Raw genomic sequence first — 22,915 nt, 5'->3', positions numbered from 1 at the left:
ATCTTTTACTAACTGTACATTTTTTCGTATTGATATGAAAATAATTTCATATTTTCTAAAATTATTTTACTTTAAATATGTACAGTGAATACAAAAATCCGCCTAATTACAAGTATTTTTTTTTTTTTCAAATTAGTATAGATTTGTTAAAATGCTATTCTTTTGGTGATAGATGATTATTGGTTGGAAACAATAAAATAATTAGTAATTATTTTATTACTAGTTATTTAATTTCTCAAATCCTTGCAGTTTTTCTTTTATCAATCTACAATCATTTTAATTTATTTATTCGATTTCGACTAGAACGTGGAAGAAGTATATTGATTGTAGAAATAAGATGGTACTCATGCACTTATTGATACGTGCTGAAATAATAACGTTATTATTTAAAAGGCCATTCTTAACATGGGGAGGGGAGGGTGTTTTGTACCTATTCTGTAATTTAACCTTAGAATTGAATTTAAAAAAAAAAAAAAACATATCATAAAACCTTAATTAAACTTGGAAATACGATTTTAAAAAATAGCGCGGATCAGTAAGTGCATTAGCACCAATAAGACAAATAGAAAGTGGGTGGTTAATACAAATAAAACAGGAGCTTTGGCGAAGGCGTTCGTTATAACCTTCACTCTCTCTAACAGTTTTTTTTTTTTTTAAGCTCTCTTCCTAGCAGTTTTATTTGTCGCTGCTGCTGACTGATTTGTCTCGCGTAGACAATACACGAATTGTCTGCTTCGGCCGAGAAAGAGGAAAGGAAGGAGTGAACTGATCCGCTATTTGCACATCGAACTAACTCGACCACCACGTCTTATCACCTTTTGCTATTTTCTCTTGCTTGTATTCGATTTAACGATTTTTGTCGTTCAAAACAAGAAACACAATTTTAAATCAAAATGGACGATAAAAACTCTGCCTCCACCCAAAAGGCCGAACGATGTTCAGTCGAGAAATTTCGTTCTTATTTAAACTCAAAAAAGGAGCCTTTACCCTTGGAAGAACTTCTTACTCTTGCCGGTCGACAACAAACTGAGAAAGTAAAATTTATTAATTACCTCATGAGTTTCTTCGTCGAGATCCGTAAACCAAATGGAGGGAAGTATAAACTTGGTGGTCTTCAGTGTATTCGTTATGGCCTTAACCGTTTCACAATTAAATATGGCCTTGACTACATTAACGATCCTTATTTTGAAAAAGTAACCCACCGGTGGGATCAGGTAACCAGCCAGCTTAATGCCGAAGGTCTGAGTGAAGTCAGTCACCATGAACCTTTGAGTGAGGCTGATTTGAAATTAGCTTATCAATGGTGCAACGGTGATCCTGATGATGCGGATCGACTGCAAAAAAGAGTTTTTCTTGATTTGGTGATGGCTTTGGGTAATGTAAAGAAATGTAACTTGGCCGAACTAACTGCCGCTAATTTTACTGTGCGCAAAATTGACAATATTCATCACATTTACATCAATCGAAAGACTGGTGCGAATAAAGAGCCAGCATCGTTTGAATCCATTTTATCAGAAACAGAAAGTAAAATGTATTGTCCTGTGAAGCCTTTTATAAAATACCTTTCCAAACTTAACCCAAATGCAGAAAGATTTTTCTGCAGGATCATTCCCCTATTTGAGAGGAGCGATTCTTCCGTATGGTATTATGAATACCGCCTAGGAAGTTCAAAGATTGCTGAATTCACAAAGGACATTTCAACTCGAGCTGGAATGTCTCGAACTTACACAAACCATTGTCTTCGGATGACAAATCCCCCCTCATTCAGTGAAGACACCTGTTCCTTGCCTCCTCTTATCACATCTCAACCTGTTACTCCGAAAGTAGAAAATGAGTCGGTTAAAGTTGAAAATGTATTTGACATTATCGATATTCTTGACGATGACGATGATAATGATAGTAATAACAATAACACCGAAGAAACTGTTGAGGTGAGATTAAGAAAAAACATTCAATTTAAAACTTTCTTTTTAATCCCCCCTTTTTTATATCCTGATAACTCAAACAAAAATAACTTATTTGTAATTTAGGGACGAATTCTTCATTTATATAAAGACTTCCGTACCGATTTTTTCTTTGCTATTTGGAAAGTCTATTCATAACAAACTTCTACTTTTAAATACAATTCTTGATTCATTAATATAAATAGTTCGTATAAATATTTATATTGAAGAAATTGGCTACGTTGAGCACTTTCCTTACTCGTTGTTTTGGTCATTTGTATTTTATTTTAATGAGTCGTGTTACTCTTTCTATATAAAAAAAAATCTGCATTTATGCCAGGTTTTTAAACTAATCTTTTTTCCAGTACCAGATTTGCTTATATAAATTGCAAGTATTTTATGAATTTGTTTACAATTGAGAAAATAGTGTTAATATTTTTTTTCTTTTTCAACATTAGGTCCACCTTCATAATTTTCTTTAAAACGACGACTTGGATAGGTTTTGTGCTATGCTATAAGAAAATCTCATTTAAATTTTGTAGAGACAGTTAGTTTTCAAGATATAAAGACCTGTATTATACGCAGTAACTCACTGGTGGCCATGTTTGTATGAGCGTGCGATAAACAAATGGAGGTAAATTTTTTACATTATGTTCACCTCCACAGTTTTCTTTAAAAATGTTATGAACTGCTTTCGGGATAAACACCCCCAACCTCCCATGTGAAAAATTCTGGAGGTGGATCTAAATGTAAAAATTTACCATAGTTTTAATAAGCTTGTAAAATAAAATCTAATTTATTTTGCTGTTACGTAAATAACACGGGAAAAGATTTATTTTTAGAAATTTTACGAAATTCACTTTTTTTATGACGCTTTTAATTTTTTTAACTTTCATGTCGCAAAAAATTCGAATTAAGTACTGAAATTATTACTAAAGAAAGCTGTTGGGAATTTGTCCTCGGAGACAAAAGTGACCATCAAGCAATTCTAATGTTGAGTTGTGAGGTTTTCCTGTTTACACATGTAGACTTTTGTCAGTAGTCTCCTTTCTACTTAAACTTGCTTCTCTCCCTCGTCTCTGGCGACTGCTGCCTTCGAATAAGGCAATCATTTTTCCCCCGCTTATATTAGTCGCCGCCATGTTGTCTTTTTTTTTTTTTTTCTCTCTTTTCTCTCTCTCTCTACTTATCCGAAAACGAGACAGTTTGTCGGGGCAAAATGAAACACATACTTCATTCTTATCTATCGTTACCCTTGCTGTTCTTAAGCTGTATCGCAATTAAGTAATGTTATTACCAAGCAATTGTGGTTTTCATTCTAATCGACTTTTTTAATAAGTGCCCGAAATACTACTCTTTGACTTCATTTTATTTTTGCTTTTCAACAGAAAACATTTAATAATTAACTAAACTAATTGAGTAAGAAAAAACAAACAAACAAGCTGACATTGTGAAAATACATTAACACAAAATTTATGTTTAGGAGGGATCCATTATTGAGTTTGACGAAACCTAAGCAAGGGAAAAATATTTCTTGTATGGTCTGTAGAGAGTTAGTGATTTTCTCGCCTGCTTTTCGTGAATAATGGTGAGGAATTACATTCGTAAGACTGACCACGGCAAATGGTCTTGTGAACAAATGACCCAAGCCGTTTCCGCTGTCCTCTCCGGAGCCCTTAGTATTCGAAAGGCTGCCTGTGTCTTCCACGTGCCTAAGGCCACACTCGCCAGGCATTATAAGAAACCTTATTACTCTGCATTAGTAAGTCAAGTTCATATATTCTTTCATAAGTTGCCTTCGCTCTCGATTAATCACAAATCATTTTTCTCGATCTTTTGTCCGTTTATTATTCGCTGTTCATAATTCCATTGACTTTTTTTTTTATATATATATATGTCATGTTTTATTCGTATTTTTTCGGTCTAAATACGGCAAAAAAAAAAAAAAAAAATACTATGCGAATTTTTTTTCCTTTTTTTTTTTTAACGTTTCAAATTCAAATTTATGGAATTTTAATGGGTTAGAATTTAAATGTTTTACTTATTTGTATTCGTACGGCCTAAAATAATTTTACATTTTTTCTCATCCTGATCTTGAATTTTCAATTTTTAATTAATTTCTACTCAAATCTAAACGATTGTCAAAATAAAGAGGGTTCTTCCTCTCGTCCTTTTGTTATTTGCGTCCAACTTTTTTTCTTTTTTTTTTTTTTTTGCTTTTAATTCGGGGAAGAAATTATAGTTGCTTTTTTAACGTCGTTTTGTTTTTCATTTGTTTATTAAAAAAAGTGTTTTTAACTTTAGTAATAAAATGCTTGATCTGATAAAAAACAATAAAGGCCGGTATAAGTTAAGATTTGGTGGTTTTCTGTACGTGAAAGATAAACAAATAAATGAGAAATGTTATTGGAAATGTGATCACTTTAAGAAAAAATGTAAGGGTCGTGTGATAACAATAGGTGAAACGATTAGTCGACAAACAAATGAACACAATCATGAGCGCTCTCAGCTTCGCGCTTGTGCTGTTAACGATAGTTATAAGAAGGTAAGTTGTTGTTTTTTTCCCCCTCTCCCTCTCTCTGTATGAAAAGTATTCCATCTCCTAATTAGCATTCGAAATTCGAAATATTTTTTTTAATTAGAAGTAAGAGAGGTCTGAAAAAAGTTCATTATAAATCGATGTTATGTTTGACTAAGGTTATATTGAAGCGGTTAGCTTACGAAGTGGCGGCCAAATTTCGTCACTTGCACGCCACCAATCACAATCAAGGATTTGTTTAACGTGACTCAAATTAGCAATCCATTGGGAAGCATTTGAACACGAAAATTCGGCTGCTTTGAATATTTAACAAAATAAAAACCGGCGTTTTTACGTTTGCTCTGAATACTTGACTATAAACCGTGTTTATTAAAAATGTTGCCACCTATTTAGGATTGAGGTAGAGGTATGGCATTCCTGTTATGTCTTTGATTTTACTTAAGTGTTTAAAAATTTTGTATACAATATGGAATGTTGCCAAAGAAATTGTATTTAGAAATATGGGTGTTAGTGCACTTACTGATCCGCGTTATTTTTTAAATCGTATTTCCAAGTTTAATTAAAGTTTTATGTTTTTTTTATTCAATTTTAAGGTTAAAGTATAGAATAGCTACACCCCCCCCCATGTTAAGAATGGCTTTTTATTTTTAAATAACGTTATTATTTCAGCACGGATCAATAAGTGCACTAGTATCGAAATATGATTTAATCTACAAAAAAAAATTGTTTGAAAAAATAATTTTAAAAGAAAATAAATGTACAAAATTAGACAAATCAATAGGGTATATTAATTTATCCTTTCACTATTTCGACTAGTCACTAAAATTTGGAATCTTACTGCTTCACTGAACAGTGCTCAGTATAACTATGATATAACAATTTCTCTCTGAACGTATTGTTTTTAACTTTCATTTTATTACTAAAGATTTAGTAGTAAACTTCTTTTACTCGAGTAAATAATTGAATTTTTGGTAAATTTTTAAATTAGGTCCACCTCTACAATTTTCTTTAAAAAGACGACTTCCGAAAGCATGGGGATGTTGGGGGGTGTTTATTTCGAAAGCCGTTTTTAACATGAAATTACTCAAGAAATTGAAAAAAAATCGTAATTGTTTTGTTTTACACGCATGCACATTACTAGTTTCTCGGTTGTGGGGGGGGGGAGTGGATTTGTTTCCGCTAAGTGGCAGTGTCGGTCGCAGAAGTATATTTTTATCGTACGCGCATACAAACATGGCGGCCAGTGAATTACACTGCATAATACAGGTCTTTATATCTCAAAAACCACTTTGTCTCTGCAAAATTTAAATAAGAATTTCTTATTTAGCATAGTCGAAAATCACTTACTGTTATTATTTTAAAGAAAATTGTGGAGGTGGTCCTAATGTTAAAAAAAATAAATAACGATTTTTTTTTTTTTTTTTTTTTTTTTTTTTTTACTTTGGCGATATTCATCCAGGAATTGGTTGAGTCAGCTCCTCTCATGCGTCTCGAATGAACACAGCCCAAAATAGTAATAGACAGCCAATTCCGGAACCAGCAGCAAACACCATAGACCTGTGGATCAGACTATGGTTTAATACCGGCTTTGATGGTGTGTAATCATGTCTTCAGCTGACCTTCCAGGTTTCTTTGCTAAACTTGGAGTAGTTCTGGCGCTATTTCTTTGTGGATGAACTCTCCAATGTTGCAGTACACAGCGTGATCAAACCAATAAAATCTCCTTAAAACATTTGGTTAAGAGGGATGATTCTGTGTGGCGTACAGATTCATGTAGTGAAAACAAAATGGTGCCAGTGGATCTGTAAAATTCGATGGAGATAGTATAGGTTAAACACCAACTTTTGAGATCCGCAGTTCTTATCGACTAGATCTCGCATTCAAGTAAGTGCCCAATAAATCCAGACTTTCACGCTTATTGTGATCTTGGAACAACCACAGATGTGGTTGTAGGCAACTGAAAGTATGCAGGACATTGTCGATTCAGACATCGACGTCATCGTACCTCTGACAAACACTGAATCTATGTATTTGAAGCAGTCAACCTTTTCTAGGGTTTCCCCATTGAGAAGAATCATGCTTTTCATGGAGGGTAGAAATTTTCGGAGAGAAGTTTTGATTTTATAGCATTTACCTTCATGCTAATCTTAGATATGAAGCTGTGCATTTTGTTTGATTAGATATCAGCAAAGTTTTCTCTGAGAATGACTGTCGTCGGTGTAATCAAGGTCAGTTAGATGAAGTTTCAGCCAACAGATATCAGGAAATTCAGCAAGTGTATCGCAAGTGAATTGAGTCAATGGCATAATTGAATAGTGTGGGCAAAAGAACACAACCTTGTCTAACTCCGAGGTGGATTTCAAAGGACTCTGACTCCCGGCCATAGCAGCAAATTTTTGTGTACCTGGAGCGGCAATGTGCTTATTTTGAACTAATTTGGTTATAATAAAAATCGTTTATCACCAATTTAAAAAAAGAAAAAAAAATTTTTTTTTTAAACTGTCATATATAGTTGACTCATCTGCAAAGCTCATTGATTTATCATTTACTTGTAGAACAATTTTGTAAGGTGTAATTTCAGGAAACAAAAAAGTAATTTGGTTATTTTTTTATCCCCTCTCTTACTTTGACACTTCCACAAAAAAATCATCACATGATCACTTTTTACTTTTGTGTGTGTGTGTGTGTTTGTGTGTATATATATATATACTGATAATTTAATTCTCAAGAGCAACCAGCAAAGAAATTTCACATATTTATAAAAACAAACAAAAATGTTTATATAATGTGATGGCATTTAATAATCGAAAATTGAATAAATTAATAATCAATATTCTTTGCAGCATGGGATGTCTTTCCTGCAGACAACAATATGGTCGATACTTGTCATAAACTGTCTCCATAATTAATCAGACTTCATTCCATTAATCATTTTCAATTTGTTTGTAATATTCCACTGACAAGCATCAATGATCCTCTAGTGTTTTCCCCCTTACTAATTGGTGATAATTCCAATTTTATTTTAAGATCACGTAAGGTTATTTTTACTTAAGATCAATAAATATTTAGTTGTGACAGAAAAAAAAATTGGGAAAATGTTCAAATATTCACTAATCAAAAACAAAATTAATGTATACATTTTCAAATTTTGCAATCAAAAATATATCAATTAAAATTACTTTTTACCCCGTTTTCTAATTACCAATGACTTGAACAAAATCAAACTATTTAGTGACAAGCAATATGGCTTTTCCATCCATAGCCCTTAAGCCCCTGGGGAGCATAGGCCATCTACAACTTTTGTAGATGTTTTTGTAGCGAGGAGGCCTTTAAATTTACAGGGTGAGGGTGCTGGCCCCACGCCCAACCTTCCCAGAAGGTACATACAGCGCCTAGCCTTCCCAAATGGTCACCCATCTGGTACTGGCCATGCTCAACGTTGCTTAACTTCGGTGATCTAGTGAGAACCGGTGTGTCAACATGATTGTGCCATACTATATGGCTTTTGTACTAAGAGATTAACTGCTGACTGATATTGCATAGAAGCGGTGAATTTTTCGATTAGGGCTCTTTTTCTAGGGCAATATCGTAACATATCAAAGTCTTTTGATAAAGCCTAACACAAAAAGTTAGTTCATAAACTTACAACCTTGTAATCTTTTCTCTAACAAGTTTATAAAATTAGTTGGTGGATAGAAATTTAAAACATATAGTATCAATGTTGGCATATCTCAATTATCTAATCTAATCTTCATTAATGATCTTCCAAATCATATTCTGAGATCATTTGTTGACATCTATACAGATGATAGAATTGTCTATAGTAGGACATCAAAAATGCTTGAAGCATATGATGCAATTGGAAAAACATGACCTATTTTGATATCAAACCAATGATCAGATCAGGAAGACCCTTGTTTAAGTGTATTTGCTCCAGAAAGTATCTGACTCCTGGTGCAATCCTTTACTTACGTCATTGAGGTATGTCCTGAGATGTAGTACTGCTGTTACACTTGAGTATGTGTTCTTCAGTGGACTGTTTCTTGCTTTGACAAAGTATAAAATTGATTTCACAATCTAGTAAACCATTATCTCTCCTGTTCTTACAGAAAAGTCATTGTTAGCCTTTCTCTACAATATTGTTAGCACTATGGAAAGTGCTTAACTGATCTTTAATATCTGATTTCTTCATCTAAGATATTTGCAACAAGGTTTTTTGTTTTTTACCACAATAGACAAGAAATTGTCTTTCTCCATGTGAACAGTTTCTTTCCGAGAAAATAAACAAAGTGCCACAAAATATAATACTCATACAAGATTCAAACCTGTGCCTCGGAGGAAAGAATATTGACCATGTGTAGCAGTTTAGACTGCTTTACTCACAAGCAAAATGTCTAGTGAAAATCATTATACAAATAATTCGTGTGGCACATTTTTGTTTACACGTTTACTGTACAAGTCATATTTGTTCTTAGGAGTTCTATGTTGAGTTTACCTTATTAAACTGTAATCTTTAAAAAAATTAACCTCAGGAGCAAGATGTACAAAATCTGCATAAATATTTTCATGTGAAATTAATTTTCATAAATATTATATAGAATAGTTTATTTTAGATGCTTATAAAGTAACTTTTTAAAGAAATTCTATTTGTGTATGAATTCTTATTTGCCTATTCTGTTTGTCAATTGCGGCTACTATAGATAGCCACAAAAAAAAATTTCTTCAAGCTTTTACACACCTACTAGTCATTGTAAAAATTAGTTTGAAAATTTTTAGGATGTTTTTGGAAAATATCTTCAAAAAAATGTAAACAAATAATTTGTAATTTAGCATTTGACTAAAGTTGGTGGATTTAAATAGCAATACACATGAAAAAATTGAAATTGCTTAAAATATCCTAATGGTATACATAGTTTTATGATCTAAGAATTTTGAAATTTTTAAAAATCTGATCAAAAATAAAGATGTTATGGCTTTTTACTTCACATGTTTGGATATTTTTTCTCTCTTTAAGACCATATGCGTTTTGTCACATTTTTTTACACTATTTTTCCAGCAAAAATGCTATATCTTTGTTAAAATACAAAATGATGAAATTTGGCATATAAATGTATTTTTGTACAAGGAAACAGAAATTGTTTCCAAATTATCTGCAGTAAATGCACATAAATATGATGCAATACCATAAAAATTCCATGTATCCATTAAAAAAAAAAATAGTTGGAGAACTCAGTTGAATTGTAATGCATTTTATGTACAAGAAATTGAAATCTAATATTAGGACTATTTGAAAATGAATATATTGCAAGATTTCGTTGGTATTATAGATTTAACACTTGCTAAATAGTCCCACCTGCCTCTCCAAAATATGTGATTCTCTTTCTTTTCTTTTTTTTTTTTGTCTAGGCAATTGAATACACTGGATAACTTGGCTGAGATATTTAAAATAAATAAATTTAAGATTTCATGAAAAATAATCTCAGATTTTAGGGCCATTCTAACATTTTAGAGCAGTTAACCATTTTTGTTTCTCTTTGAGAAATAAATTCTTTTTTTAAGATAGTTATGTGTGTTTTTAAGGTCTTAGTAGGAGGAGGCTTATCACCCGAACTTCAAGTTAGTGATGGTAAGACTAGGGGCAATTACATGTGAACACCTTGAAAATTTGGTAGAAAGGAAAAAACAATTATTTTAAAGTGGGAGATTAGTTTTACGTATATATTTAATGTAAACTAATCCACCATTTCCAGGTCATTCTAATATTTTTAGAGCAGTTAACTTATTTTTCTGTGAGAGACAAATCGTGCATGTTTTATTTAGTTTTTCTTTGGGAATGCAAGAGATTTTTTTTTTTTTTCAATGGGATGCTTGCCACTCGAACTTATTGTTAGTGGTAGAATTATGGAAGGGTTATTATTTTGAAGTGAGTGCTATTAGTGGAATATTTAAAGGAGATTGAGTGGAGGTTTGATTTAAGTTTAATGGTACAATTGGTTCACGGAAGGTATTTTTTTGTCACTTGGACCTAGATTTAGTGGTAGTATAATATTTTGTATATACACAGACTTTTCAAACCAAAAAAAAATCAAGAAAACTACTCTAAAAGGCAGTAACGGCTAGAAATTGGGGGTTCATTATACATTAAATTTATATGCGAAAATGATCCCGCACCTCTCTACTCTAAATTTTTGGGGGTAAGGGTATTCATACATAATTGCTTAAAAGAGTAGAATCTTAGTTGTGTTCTTTTTTTTTATTGGCAGCTATAAAGTTATTTATTACTACAATTAAAGTTTGAAAGTTAAATATATTTGAAAACCAATGCTTCTTGAAGGAAATTTTAGAAAAGTATTGCAAACCACATTAATTTTTAACAAGTTTTTTGGGGGGTAGGTGGGTCAAAATGAACACAATTCACAAAACTTAAGCTCAAAATAAGCTGACAACAGCTGCTGTTTAAATTGTAACACTACAACTTAAATCGTTTACTTTTGCTGAAAACTGGTTGCAATGTAGGAGGGGGGAGTATTTAAAAACCTTCTGGAAAAAAAAAAAATCAACACAAAATTATAATTTTAATCCATAAAAATAATAAATACATTAATTTATTTATTACTTTGAGTACAAAAAATATTTAGAAAAATATGTTCAAAACATGTCATGTTCAAGTTTTCACTTTTGAAATTGCTTAAAATATCTTAAAAAAAGTGGACACAAAATAATCATTTTATAATAACATTTGTATCATTATTTTCCTAAAAATTCTTCAAATATATCAGATTAATATTTATTAAATCATGTGAAAGGATATTCATTTCCAAAGAAAATGGTGGCATTTTCAGGACTTAAAAAGCGCTTTTGTTTCTGAAATATGACTGTTTTAGTAGAACTACTTTGAAATATCTAAAGTGTTTTTATGATCAGTCTGCATTACTAATTTAAAAACCATTACTAGAAAAATTAGTACAATGATGTGTATTTTCTAGTGTTCCAGCATCGCCAATTAAATATCTATCAACTTTTTCGTGCCTAAACATGTTACCTTTGACATTATTCTGAAGTCTGAAGATACTAAGATTAGAATTTAAAAAATTTAAAGATGATTTACTCATTTTTCTTATGTTTATTTTGCAGCATTTTGTTGGTGGCAATGGCCCCACGCGTGACCATCCGGATCCTTTACCGGTCAGACCAATGAATATGTTACCATCTATGGTTGGATATGCAGAAGTAAGTGTTTAAATCTTTATTCCAACTCTTCCTTTTTTGTCTCTTTTCTAAGAAGTTATACATTTTTTATATTTTGTAAGTTCACTTTTCAGTTCTTGAAATCAGTGATTCAAATTTCATTCTGTATTGGCTTGACCAATCGTTTGCTTCCAATTTTTCCTTAGCCAGCCAACTTCCTGTAATTCAAGATGTCTCTGCTTGTGCAGCAGTTTATATAGGAGGATCAAAGCAAAACCTGACCATACCAGCATATTCGTCCTTAAATGCTCCAACCTAATGTATTGAGTTTGGTCAGATTTCATATTACAGAACCATCTAATCATGGATCTGCTGTTTTGCGTTTGCTGCCATGTAATGATGTTCCTGACACAGCTGCTATACAGTTTACTCTTGATGTAAGGAGGCAAGGTTATCAAAGGCAACAGCTCAGCTTAAAAATTTTTACCTGTGCTGCTTTTACTTTTGTGATTGTAGCAAGATCATATCCACCATAGAATAGTCTACTACCTCTAGGATGTTCACATCTAGTACAGAATACCCCCATTGAGGGTGAGAGTGGTACATTCTTTCCTGTCTTTCAAATCCTGAAAATCCATTAATTACTAACGCAGTGTTAAAACATTAATGTATGATATTATATACTCTAAAATATGCTTCCCAAACAAATCTAGACAGTCTAATCTATATAAATAAAATAGATGTACAGCAGAACCCCGGGATACAGCATTAAAAATTAGTAATAAAGTACAGTATCGTATATAATACAATAACATTATAAATAATACCATAAAGCCAGGCCAGAAAAACATAGTATTCCACATCATAACCTGAAAAAAAAACGTATTCCGTAGTTCTACTGTATGTATGTCTGTATGAAAATATTTAACCAATAAACTCTTTATTGGTCACATGACATTGAAATTAACAGGAAATAGCAATCATACACTACAAGGATGGTTTATGAGTAAAATCCTTGTCTGCAAGTTAAAATGTAAAATGTTCATTTCAACTTGCCAATTTATTTCTCTTACTTTTGCACATGTGCAAAGTCATTCCTATCTTGAAGTGGTTTTAATTTTAATCTTTTTTATCTTTTTCGCTATCTGTCGATAGCGAAAAAGATAGGAAATGCAGCTGAAGTGCTAAATGTTCTGGTTTCAATTTTAACTGATAGCTCTGTAATAATAAATATGAAATATGCATGAAGTAAAATATATTTAAGCATACTTTACAACTAGGCAAGGCCATTAGTCTTCTGTTAGTACAGTAATAATAGTGATAATTAATTCAAAATATTTTGATCCTATTTTACATATTCACCAGTAATAAGATTTGCTGTATGATGAAGATGATTATGGTAACCCTGATGTATAGCACAGCTTAATTGCTGCCTTACAAAATTTTAAGAATTTTGTTAGGGTTTATGTTGAACTTCAGTTAGCAAAGTAAAGTTGATTTTAAATTAACAATTTTATTTTTAAATGTACTTTTTAGTTATAACATTAGTAAAATTGAAAACTGTTTTTAATCCCTGAGCTGTTTTTTATTTATTTACTAGCGGGGGGGTACCCGGCGATGCCCGGGTGTTTTGAGGTGTGTGTGGTTTTGGGTAAATCAAAACGGGGAGGGGTTAAAATAAAAAAAGTTTTGGTAGGTGAATATGAGGATCGAACCCGAACCCTTAAGACAAAGTTGGAAATTAAAGTTTGAAAAAAAAAAACGTGGGACGTTAACCACTGGGTCACCGCGACATACAAGGGAAACACGTTCGAATTTATTTAACTATTAAAAACAGGTGGGCGCAATAAAAGTTAACTCTGCTGCTTCTATTTGACCTAATTAATGAGGTCAAATAGAAGTCACGCAGTTAACTTTTGCTAACCCAAATTTGACTGGTTTTTCCCCAGCAGATGTTGGGGAGGGGGAAACCAGCTCCCCATTGTCCGGATTGAATAGCAATTGTCTGATATAAGAGGAGTTTGTCCTCACATTTCTCAAAGCTGATTGCTTCTGGACGTTTTCCCGGCGCAATGCCGAGAACAACTCCGTTTGAATTTAGTTTCACTTTATTTATACTAAAAAGCAGGACAAACAGGGGACAGAGCGAAATAGCGCGAATCTCATAAAAGTCAACGTAAATAAATGTAGAGGCGACCCGCGTTCCCAAATCAGAGATATTATTATCTAGGGGCTATATAAACAGTTGTAAGCGATTGTAATGACTCCAGGAGCGTGTGCGAAAGAAGCCTTTGTGAGACATACACGAAATGGTCACACACACATTTTGCCTTTTATATATATTAGATTTATTTTTTTATTTTTTTAAGTATTTGCAGTATATTTTGAATAAGTCTCAAAATCATTAAATTGAACTGACTGAATTCACCTTGTGACAAATTAATGGCTTCTTCCTCTAGCAACTCAAAATTTCCTTCAATTTGGCCCCCCCCCCCCCGATTTATCGGAGAGGGACCTATGTTTTCAATGGCATCCGTGTGTCCGTTATTCCAGCGATTGCGAGATAACCGTCCATTAGTTTTTTCCTGAAATTTTGCCACAAATTGTATTTCATTAAATGGATATGCACAGCAAAATAAAAAATTTTTTGCAAAAATCTCTGTTGCGTCCCCAGGGGCTCAAAAGAGGTAAAAAATACCCCCGAAATGGCCCAAAATGACACGTTTTGCCCCATATCTTTTGATTCATCCATTAGATTTTTCTGAAACTTGGCCAAAATGTGGAGTCCATTGTTCTTAATATAAACCCAGTATGCGTAACCCCGGCAAAATTCTGGTTCGAGTTCCCGGGGACTTTAGTGCTAAAAATGCCCCTTTTTGTGGCACTTTTTTTCATATTTCTCAACAAAAATTTGATATGTCTGACTATAGTGGTTTTTCCTTTTGTTTCTTACAAAGGGAACCAAGTATGTCAACATACTCTTTTTAAAAAGGTAAGATAAAAACATTGTTTATTTAAAAATCTATAAGAAAGTTGATTTTTCATTTATTTCATTGATCATTATAACTTTTTAACCAAAACCTTATGTTCCATCAGTCACTTCTTCATGTATGTTTCCAGAAAGTATGTGTTTGTTTCATTCCCTTTCAAAATCTTATATTTTTATTTACATTTTTACCCCCACTCCTTTAAGTTACTTCCAACACAATCATTTACAGTGAATATTGTAGACATTTTACTCTCATACAAATATTCACCACTGTCACCATGAACCATGGGTGATTTGTATCTAAATCACAACAATTATTTCATATTTTCCTTATTATTCTATATACAGTATTAGATTTAATTTTAAATATAAACTGCTCCCTTAAAGTATGCTTTCTCCTTTCTGGAGGTATTTTAGGATGATGGAATACAGGAAGTAATAGCAGTTTATCATAATATAAACACATATAATTTGCATAAATACCTATTACTTGTAGTGAGATCAGCTATTTTTATTTAGCATAACTTTTTATGGAATCCCTGGTGTCTTTATCATTTTTTGTGACAATGCTTTTTAACTTCGTTTTTAAGCAAAAGAAAAAGGTTGCAATCTATAAGTTAAGATGTTCCATCCTCTCTGAAAAGGAGGTGGGGGTACATTTACATTGTGAAGATTGCCTTCATACTGAATAACAAAAAGAAAAAATTTATCACTTTGTTTTTTTAGTTTATTGAAATTGACTTTCAACTGTCCCATAGCTTGAGCAAAAAATGCCTTTTATTAAGTCTAAGTTGCAATTAAACTTCTTCCAGTACACCCCATCCCTTAGAAATGTTTTATTGGGATCTCTGTTCGTGTCAGACAATGATAAGCAACAAATAATTCCATAGGTCATGGTTGAGGCTAGAATTTATTGGGTTAGAAAAATTTTAATGAATTTCCTTTGACAAAATTCTCCAAAATGTTAAAATTTACTTTTAACAATAACTTTTTCTGATAATTTGTTTTAACTGATTTTTCATAAATTTTGTACTGACAAACATTATTTTTATGAATGAGATTCTTATTTAATTACATGTAAATTATTTAAAAAAAAAAAAAATGAAAGTTCATACTTTATTTTTAAAATAATGAATACAGCAAAATGTTTTTTACATCATTTTTTTCTTATTTTAGTATTTAGTATTAGCTAAAAATAATTGAACCAAGAAGGAAATAAGGACCCCAAACGATGTGAGCTGATGGATAAAGTGTGTGTGTATATGTATGTGTGTGTATATATATATATATATATATATATATATATATATATACTAGCTGTACCCGGCCACGCGTTGCTGTGGTTCCGTTTGGTGAAATGATTAATGAGTATGGTCAATTAAGGCCTTTTTTCTTTTTTGCATATGGTTCAGTAATTTTCCTTGCTTACAAATAGATTTGTAGAAATATTTTCTTCTTTTTTTTTTTTTTTTTTTTTTTTTTTTTTTTTTTTTTTGCTTATTTTCAATTGAGGAATCTGAAAATCCTTTCTTTGCTTCAAAATAGATTTGGAGCAATTTTTTTTTTTAATTTGTTATATTTTTCATTTTTTTTTTTTTTTTTTTTTTTTGCTTATTGGTAATTGAGCTGTATGGTCAATTAAGAGCAATTTCTTTTTCTTTGTTTGTAGTCATGTAGTTTTCCTTTTGTCAAAATAGATTTGTAGAAATAATGATTTTTTTGTATTTTTTTGTTTTTTGTTTGTTTTTTTTTTGCTTATTTTCAATTGAGGAATCTGAAATTCCTTATATAGCTTCAAAATAGATTTGAAGCAATATTTTTTAAATTTGTTTTTTTTTTTTTCTTATTTCTTTTGCTTATTGTTAATTGAGCTGTGCGGTCAATTAAGAGCAATTTCTTTTTTCTTTTTTTGTAGTCCTGTAGTTATCTTTGCGTCAAAATAGATTTGTAGAAATGATTTTTTGTAATTTTTTGCTTATTTTGATTTGAGGAATTTGAAAAAAGAGAAGTATGAAAAAATATTTGCTCGATTGTTTTCTCAAATAATTAGCCTATTGAGAACTTATGTTCAAATAAGCACAATGTGTAGAAATATTTTTTTTAAATTTTCCTTTTGTGCTTATTTTTAATTGAGCTGTAACGTTAAATAAGGCCAATTATTTTATATGTATTCTGTACTTCTTGTATCCAAATAGATTTGGAAATAATTTTTTCCTAAATTTTCTTTTTGCTTATTGTTAATTTAGGAATCTGAAAGAGAAATCTGAAAAAGATATTTGTTTGATTTATTTCTCAATGTATTGGCCTGTCGACAAATGTATGGTCAAATAAGGCCAATTTTTTTATTTGCGGCCAAATAGATTTGGAGAAATATATTTTTTAAAAAAAGTGTTTTGTTGTTTACTTTTAATTGAAGAGTCTGAAAAAAAAAGTATTGGTTTGATTGATTTCTCAATTTATTTATCTGTCGAGATCTGTATGGTCAATTAAGGCCTTTTTTTGCATATGGTTCAGTAATTTTCCTTGCTTACAAATAGATTTGTAGAAATATTTTCTTTTTTTTTTTTTGCTTATTTTCAATTGAGGAATCTGAAAATCCTTTCTTTGCTTCAAAATACATTTGGAGCAATTTTTTTTTGTTATATTTTTCTTTTCTTTTTTTTTGGGGGGGGGGCTTATTGGTCATTGAGCTGTATGGTCAATTAAGGCCGATTTAGCTTTCTATGTGGTTCTGTAGTTTTCTTTGTGTCCAAATAGATTTGGAGAAATGAATTTAGTTTTAAAATTGTTTTCTGTTTTAATGCCTGTTTTTAATTGAGGAATCTGAAGAAAGAGAAGTCTAAAAAATATTTGCTTGAGTGATTTCTCAATTTATTTGCCTGTATGGCCAAGTAATGCCAATTTTTTTATGGTAATTCTGTAATTTTGTTTGCGTCCAAGTAAGTTTGATTCTTTGTTTCTGCAAGTTTTTAATTGAGCAATCTGAAAAAAGAGGAGACTGAAGAAAAACATATGCTTGATAGATATCGCAATATAATCAATTGTTTGGCCAGTCAACAGCTGTATCGTTATGTAAGGCCAAGTGTTTTTTAGTAAACAGATGGCTCGTACGCTATATGCACGTGAGTAAGAAAATGGTATTGATTTCCATAACACAAAAAGCAAAAATCATTTATAAGAAGATGTAATCTTTATTGTAATGTTATAAGATTTTAAGAATAATTAATAAATCGTTTAAAAAATCTGTAGAAAAAGCAGGAAGCAAAATATTGAAATAATTGCAATAGCAATATAGTAATGCCCCCACAAAACACCGGAAAACGGTAAGGAATAAATATTGTTGGACAACGTTGAAAGAAGGATTCATGTGTAAAAACTATTTGAATTGTTAAAGTATAATCGTACAATTTCTAAATGCACGTGAAAGTTGAAAAAAGAAAATTTATGGGGGGAAAAAATGTAGAAATAAGATTGACGGAAAAAAAAAGGAAAAAAAAGGGAAACAGCAAATTAATTTTTATGGAGAAAAAATGAATGCTATAGTTATCACAAATAAGTATAAATGTATCTGGAAAAAAGTGGGCTGCCGGAAAGTGATAAGAAAAACAAAATAATTTTTAACTCCTATAATTCGAGATAAGTTCAAATATGAAGTTATTTAGACAGATTTACCGAAAGAAACTTACCAAGGAATTTGTTGAACAATATCCATCCAGAATCAGTAATAATTTGTAATGGATGTAATCTTGGAATTTAACTAAAAAAAAAAAAAAATGGAATTTTGGAATGCGAGATGCCGTAAAAAAAAAAAAAATGTAGAAATAAGATTGACTGCAAAAAAACAGCAAATAAATTTTTATGGAAAAAAAAGAAACTTACCAAGGAATTTGTGAAATATCCAGAATCAGTAATAATTTGTAAAAAAAAAAAAATAAATAAATAAATAAAAAATAAACGGAAAGAAATGCCTGAAACATGTGAGGAAGAAAAAAAATATGGGGGGGGGGGGGCAAAAAATGCGGTAAGTTTTTACAGCAAATGAATTCGATCGAAAAAAAATGGATGCTATTTTTTATTTATTAATATTTTTAAGAATTAAACAAATTTATTTTAGGTAGGCTTGGTTTTAATCAAAACACTTGGAATTTAAATTAAAAAAAAATGTAATCTTGGAATTTAAATAAAAAAAAATGGAATTTTGGAATGCGAGATGCCGTAAAAAAAAAAAATGTAGAAATAGGTTGAATGCAAAAAAAAACAAAAAAAAAACAGAAAATGAATTTTTATGGAAAAAAAAAGAAACTTACCAAGGAATTTGTTGAATATCAGAATAAAAATAAAAAAAATAAATAAAAGATAAGCGGAAAGAAACACGTGAGGAAGAAAAAATGCGATAAGTTTTTACAGCAAATGAATTTGATCGAAACAATTTTTAAGAATTAAACAAATTTATTTTAGGTAGGCTTGTCTTTAATCAAAACACTTGTAATTTAAATTAAAAAAAAAATGGATTTTGAAATGCGAGATGCCGTAAAAAAAAAATGTAGAAATAAGATTGACTGCAAAAAAAAAAAAAACAGCAAATGAATTAGCACAAATTGCCGGAAAGTGGTAAGAAAAACAAAATAATTTTTAAATCCTGTAATTCGAGATAAGTTCAAATATGAAGTTATTTAGACAGATTTACCGAAAGAAACTTACCACGAATCACCTGTAACACGTGAGGAAGAATAAAAAGGAGGGGGGTGCGGTAAGTTTTTACAGCAAATGAAATCGATTGAAGCAAATGGATGCTATTTTTTATTTATTAATATTTTTAAGAATTAAACAAATTTATTTTAGGTAGGCTTGGATTTAATCTAAACACTTGAAATTTAAATTTAAAAAAAAATGTAATCTTGGAATTTAAATTTATAAAAAAATTGGAATTTTGGAATGCGAGATGCTGTAAAAAACAAACAAATAAAACTTATTTTTTGATGGATGAAATAAACAAATGAATTATTGTAAATTTTGGATAAACAAATGAAATGCCTTATACTTAGCGATGTAACACTGAAAATGTTGTTATGCGAGATCGTCAAATCGTAGTGAAATCATTCCAACGTGCATTCTACCGGAAATAAAATTTGACCACAGGTTCGCATTTAAGAAAAATATTTTTGTTTTATTTTATATATTTTTATAATTTGGGATGTTAATTTATTTTAATAACATATAGACTGTCTGAAGCTTTCAAATAAATTGGTAATGTACAAATATGGTTTTATTGATAACGAACGAACCAAGAATTACATTTTTAATTTGAAATTCGAAATCGTCAAATCGTCGTGAATTGACTGCAAACCGGAAATAAAATGGAACATAGTTCTGCATTTACGAAAAATATTTTTATTTTATTTAATATTTTTATAATTTGTGACGTTAATTTATTTTAATAACATGCAAACATTCCTTGACTTTACAGATAAATATTCTGAAAATTTCAATTAAATTGGTAACGTAGAAATATGGTTTTATTCACTTTGAACGAACCAAGAATTACATTTTTATATATATAGATATATATCTTATGAGTGTATACTGTTATAACTAAATATTCAATATCATTCAAGCTATATTTTTTTATATTGGAATTTAGTTTTCGTCCTATTGACAGATAGTTCAACTCCCTCCATCATATATACATTTATTTATGTATTTTATTTTTAGTTTTTATTTATTTCTATTGTTATTCTAAAATAATTATAAGGAGAATTATGATATATTTAGGTTCAGCAAATTAGATTAGTCAACATATATAGCTTTGAACTGAATTTATTTGAAAATAATAAAATTATAATAAAAAGGGGAAGGTGGGAGATAGTGAAATATTAAGTTAAAATGACCATATAAATAATCCTAATAGCAAGATTAGTATTAAATCCTTAAATGTTAATTTATATATACATTTAATTAAAATAAGAAATTATTATATAAGTGTTTTTTAAAAATACAAATAAGAATTTCATTTAAACTGGAATAAACTGTACTAATCAATTTATACTTGTTTGGAGTTAATTATTAATTTTGATTGGAATATTTATACATAATAATTACAGGTTGAAAATAATTAATTTTACGGTTTGATTTAAAATAATTAAAAAAAACTTGATTAAATAAGTATAAAAAGTATCAAATATTGTTATAGATTTATAATAGCTCACATTGAATTAAACTTAAGATTCCTTTTTAGAATAACAATCGAAATAACTAAAAAATCTAATAAAATATATAAATGTATATATGATGGAAGGAGTTGAAATATATGTCAATAGGGCCAAAACTAAATAATCTTAATATAAAAAATATAGCTTGAATATTTGGTTATAATGGTATATATTCATGAAACAAATTTAAATAAATTTATTGGACATAATTTTAAGATATTAAGAATACATATAAACAAGAAAGAAATGATATATACATATACAAAACTTTTTAATAAAACTATTTCACCCTTCGGATCCTGACCCAATTAAGCAATAATTAGTCAAAAAGACAATAGGTGATTAGCAAAATTATTTCATAATTATTATTAGAAAGCTGAAATAGCAGCTGTATCAGTTATGTTGCTAGGGCCGATAGATTGATTATGCGGAGTTAGAGGTAAGTACTTTTTGACGGACCGTCTTTTTAAAAATCTACCAAAAATCAGGTAATTATCCAATCAATACAAAATTTTCAGCGATTATTAAGAGAAGAATGAACTTTATAACAGTGTACTTATTTTTCATAAACGATATTTATATATATATTTTTTTTTTGCTTACAACCCCCCCCCCCCTTGTTTTGAAGTGGGAACAAATATGCTTAAAATAATCATCTGAAACTAAACAAAACATATTCCGTTGTTGTAAGGGACAGGATTATAGATTAAAAAAAAACAAAAAAAAAAACACTTGTTTACATACCTTATTTTGACGTCTGAATATCAGAACTTTGATTGTGTTTAATTATTCCGCTTTTGACTTTTGGAGTGTGAAATTCGGTGAATATGTTAAGTAAAATAATTAATTTAAGCTAAGCAAAAAAAAAAAAAAAAAAATTTTTTTTAAATATTTATACGAAAAAAGCCATTTTAAAATCTTTGATAAATAAATTAATAATTTTTTTTTAGCGAGCCGAATAATGCATGACCATTATTAAACAGGGAATTCTTTGAAGAATCGATACAAAAAAAAAAAATCGATAAATATTGTGCCCTTTGTGTTAAAAAATATCATCAGTTTTTCGATCCCATTTGATAACGTTTGTCGCCTTTCGACTACGGTGGACCAAACGCGCTGAAATAATTTTGTTGGATCTTCATGACTGCCAAAACCGGTGCAAGCGTGAATCAGTACAATTTATGTTGGTCAACACTCACATAGAAACGAGACGTTTCTCTTTTCATTGCATTTCATTTCAATTTTTATTTTTATTCTGCTTTACCCCCCCCCCCACACACACACACACATACACATTAAAAACCAAACTCATACAAATGGTCACCCATCTGGTACTGGCCAGCCTCAGCGTTAATAATACATTGAAATTTTTGTCACTGAAAAATAAGTTTTTTTTGGCCTGTTTGGTCTTCCATAGTTTGCTTTTTATTAAACACAAACGTAAATATTGTCGATCTGGACTCTAGATGGACGTGAATTAACTGGTTGCCTATCTGAATAAGTGGAATTATTTGAAATCCAGCTACTTATATTATAATATTTTTGCATATATTCATAGAAAATCATCCTAAATCTTAGTTAGACTAAAAATAAACAACTTAATTCTTTCAAAAATCTTTTTTTTAAAATATTTATATATGCTTTTTGTGCAAGACAAAAAATGTCAATTGTTAACTTTTGGGGAAATTTTAACATTTAAAATTAAATTAAAAATAGTAGAAAAAGTTTTACATTATTCAGCTTTCTATATGATAAAATTCAGGGTTTTATCTTTCTGGAAAAAAAAAGTTACTCAGAAATCATGGTTTTTAATAAATGTAATTTCGTTTTAAAAAACAACAACTTCATTTTTCGGCCATTTTTGGCGGTGCCTAGTTTATTAACTCAATAATCCATTGTAGATCTCACTAAGATTCCTATCTGAAGGAATTCCTATTACTTGGAAGGCACTAAGAAAATACGTTTTTTCAAATTGTGTGCTAGCATCTTTACACAACATCCATTTATTAAAATATATTTGAAATATATATAATTAAAATATGTTTTG

At 30.2% G+C, this 22,915-nt stretch overlaps 1 protein-coding gene across 2 annotated transcripts in view; it reads left to right on the top strand.

Annotated features, from left to right (window-relative positions):
• The window catches only part of LOC145239872 (uncharacterized), a 160,102-nt gene that overhangs the window by 70,162 nt on the left and 67,025 nt on the right, over positions 1 to 22,915 (top strand). The window contains exons 1-2 of one of the 2 annotated variants that reach the window (XM_080103458.1): positions 648 to 1,931; positions 11,617 to 11,712. In XM_080103458.1, coding sequence (XP_079959584.1) covers positions 894 to 1,931; positions 11,617 to 11,712 — 1,134 coding nt within the window. In that variant the 5' untranslated portion in view covers positions 648 to 893. Of the gene's footprint in view, positions 1 to 647; positions 1,932 to 11,616; positions 11,713 to 22,915 lie in introns of those variants that run through there. The other variant, XM_080103457.1, reaches the window with a different exon arrangement.

The sequence above is a fragment of the Euprymna scolopes genome, chromosome 19 (genome assembly GCF_053919585.1).
Source record: "Euprymna scolopes isolate OS-2025 chromosome 19, ASM5391958v1, whole genome shotgun sequence".
NCBI classification, from domain to species: domain Eukaryota; kingdom Metazoa; phylum Mollusca; class Cephalopoda; order Sepiida; family Sepiolidae; genus Euprymna; species Euprymna scolopes.
Note: the sequence above shows the minus strand (reverse complement) of the source record. Positions and strands in the feature narration are given on the sequence as shown.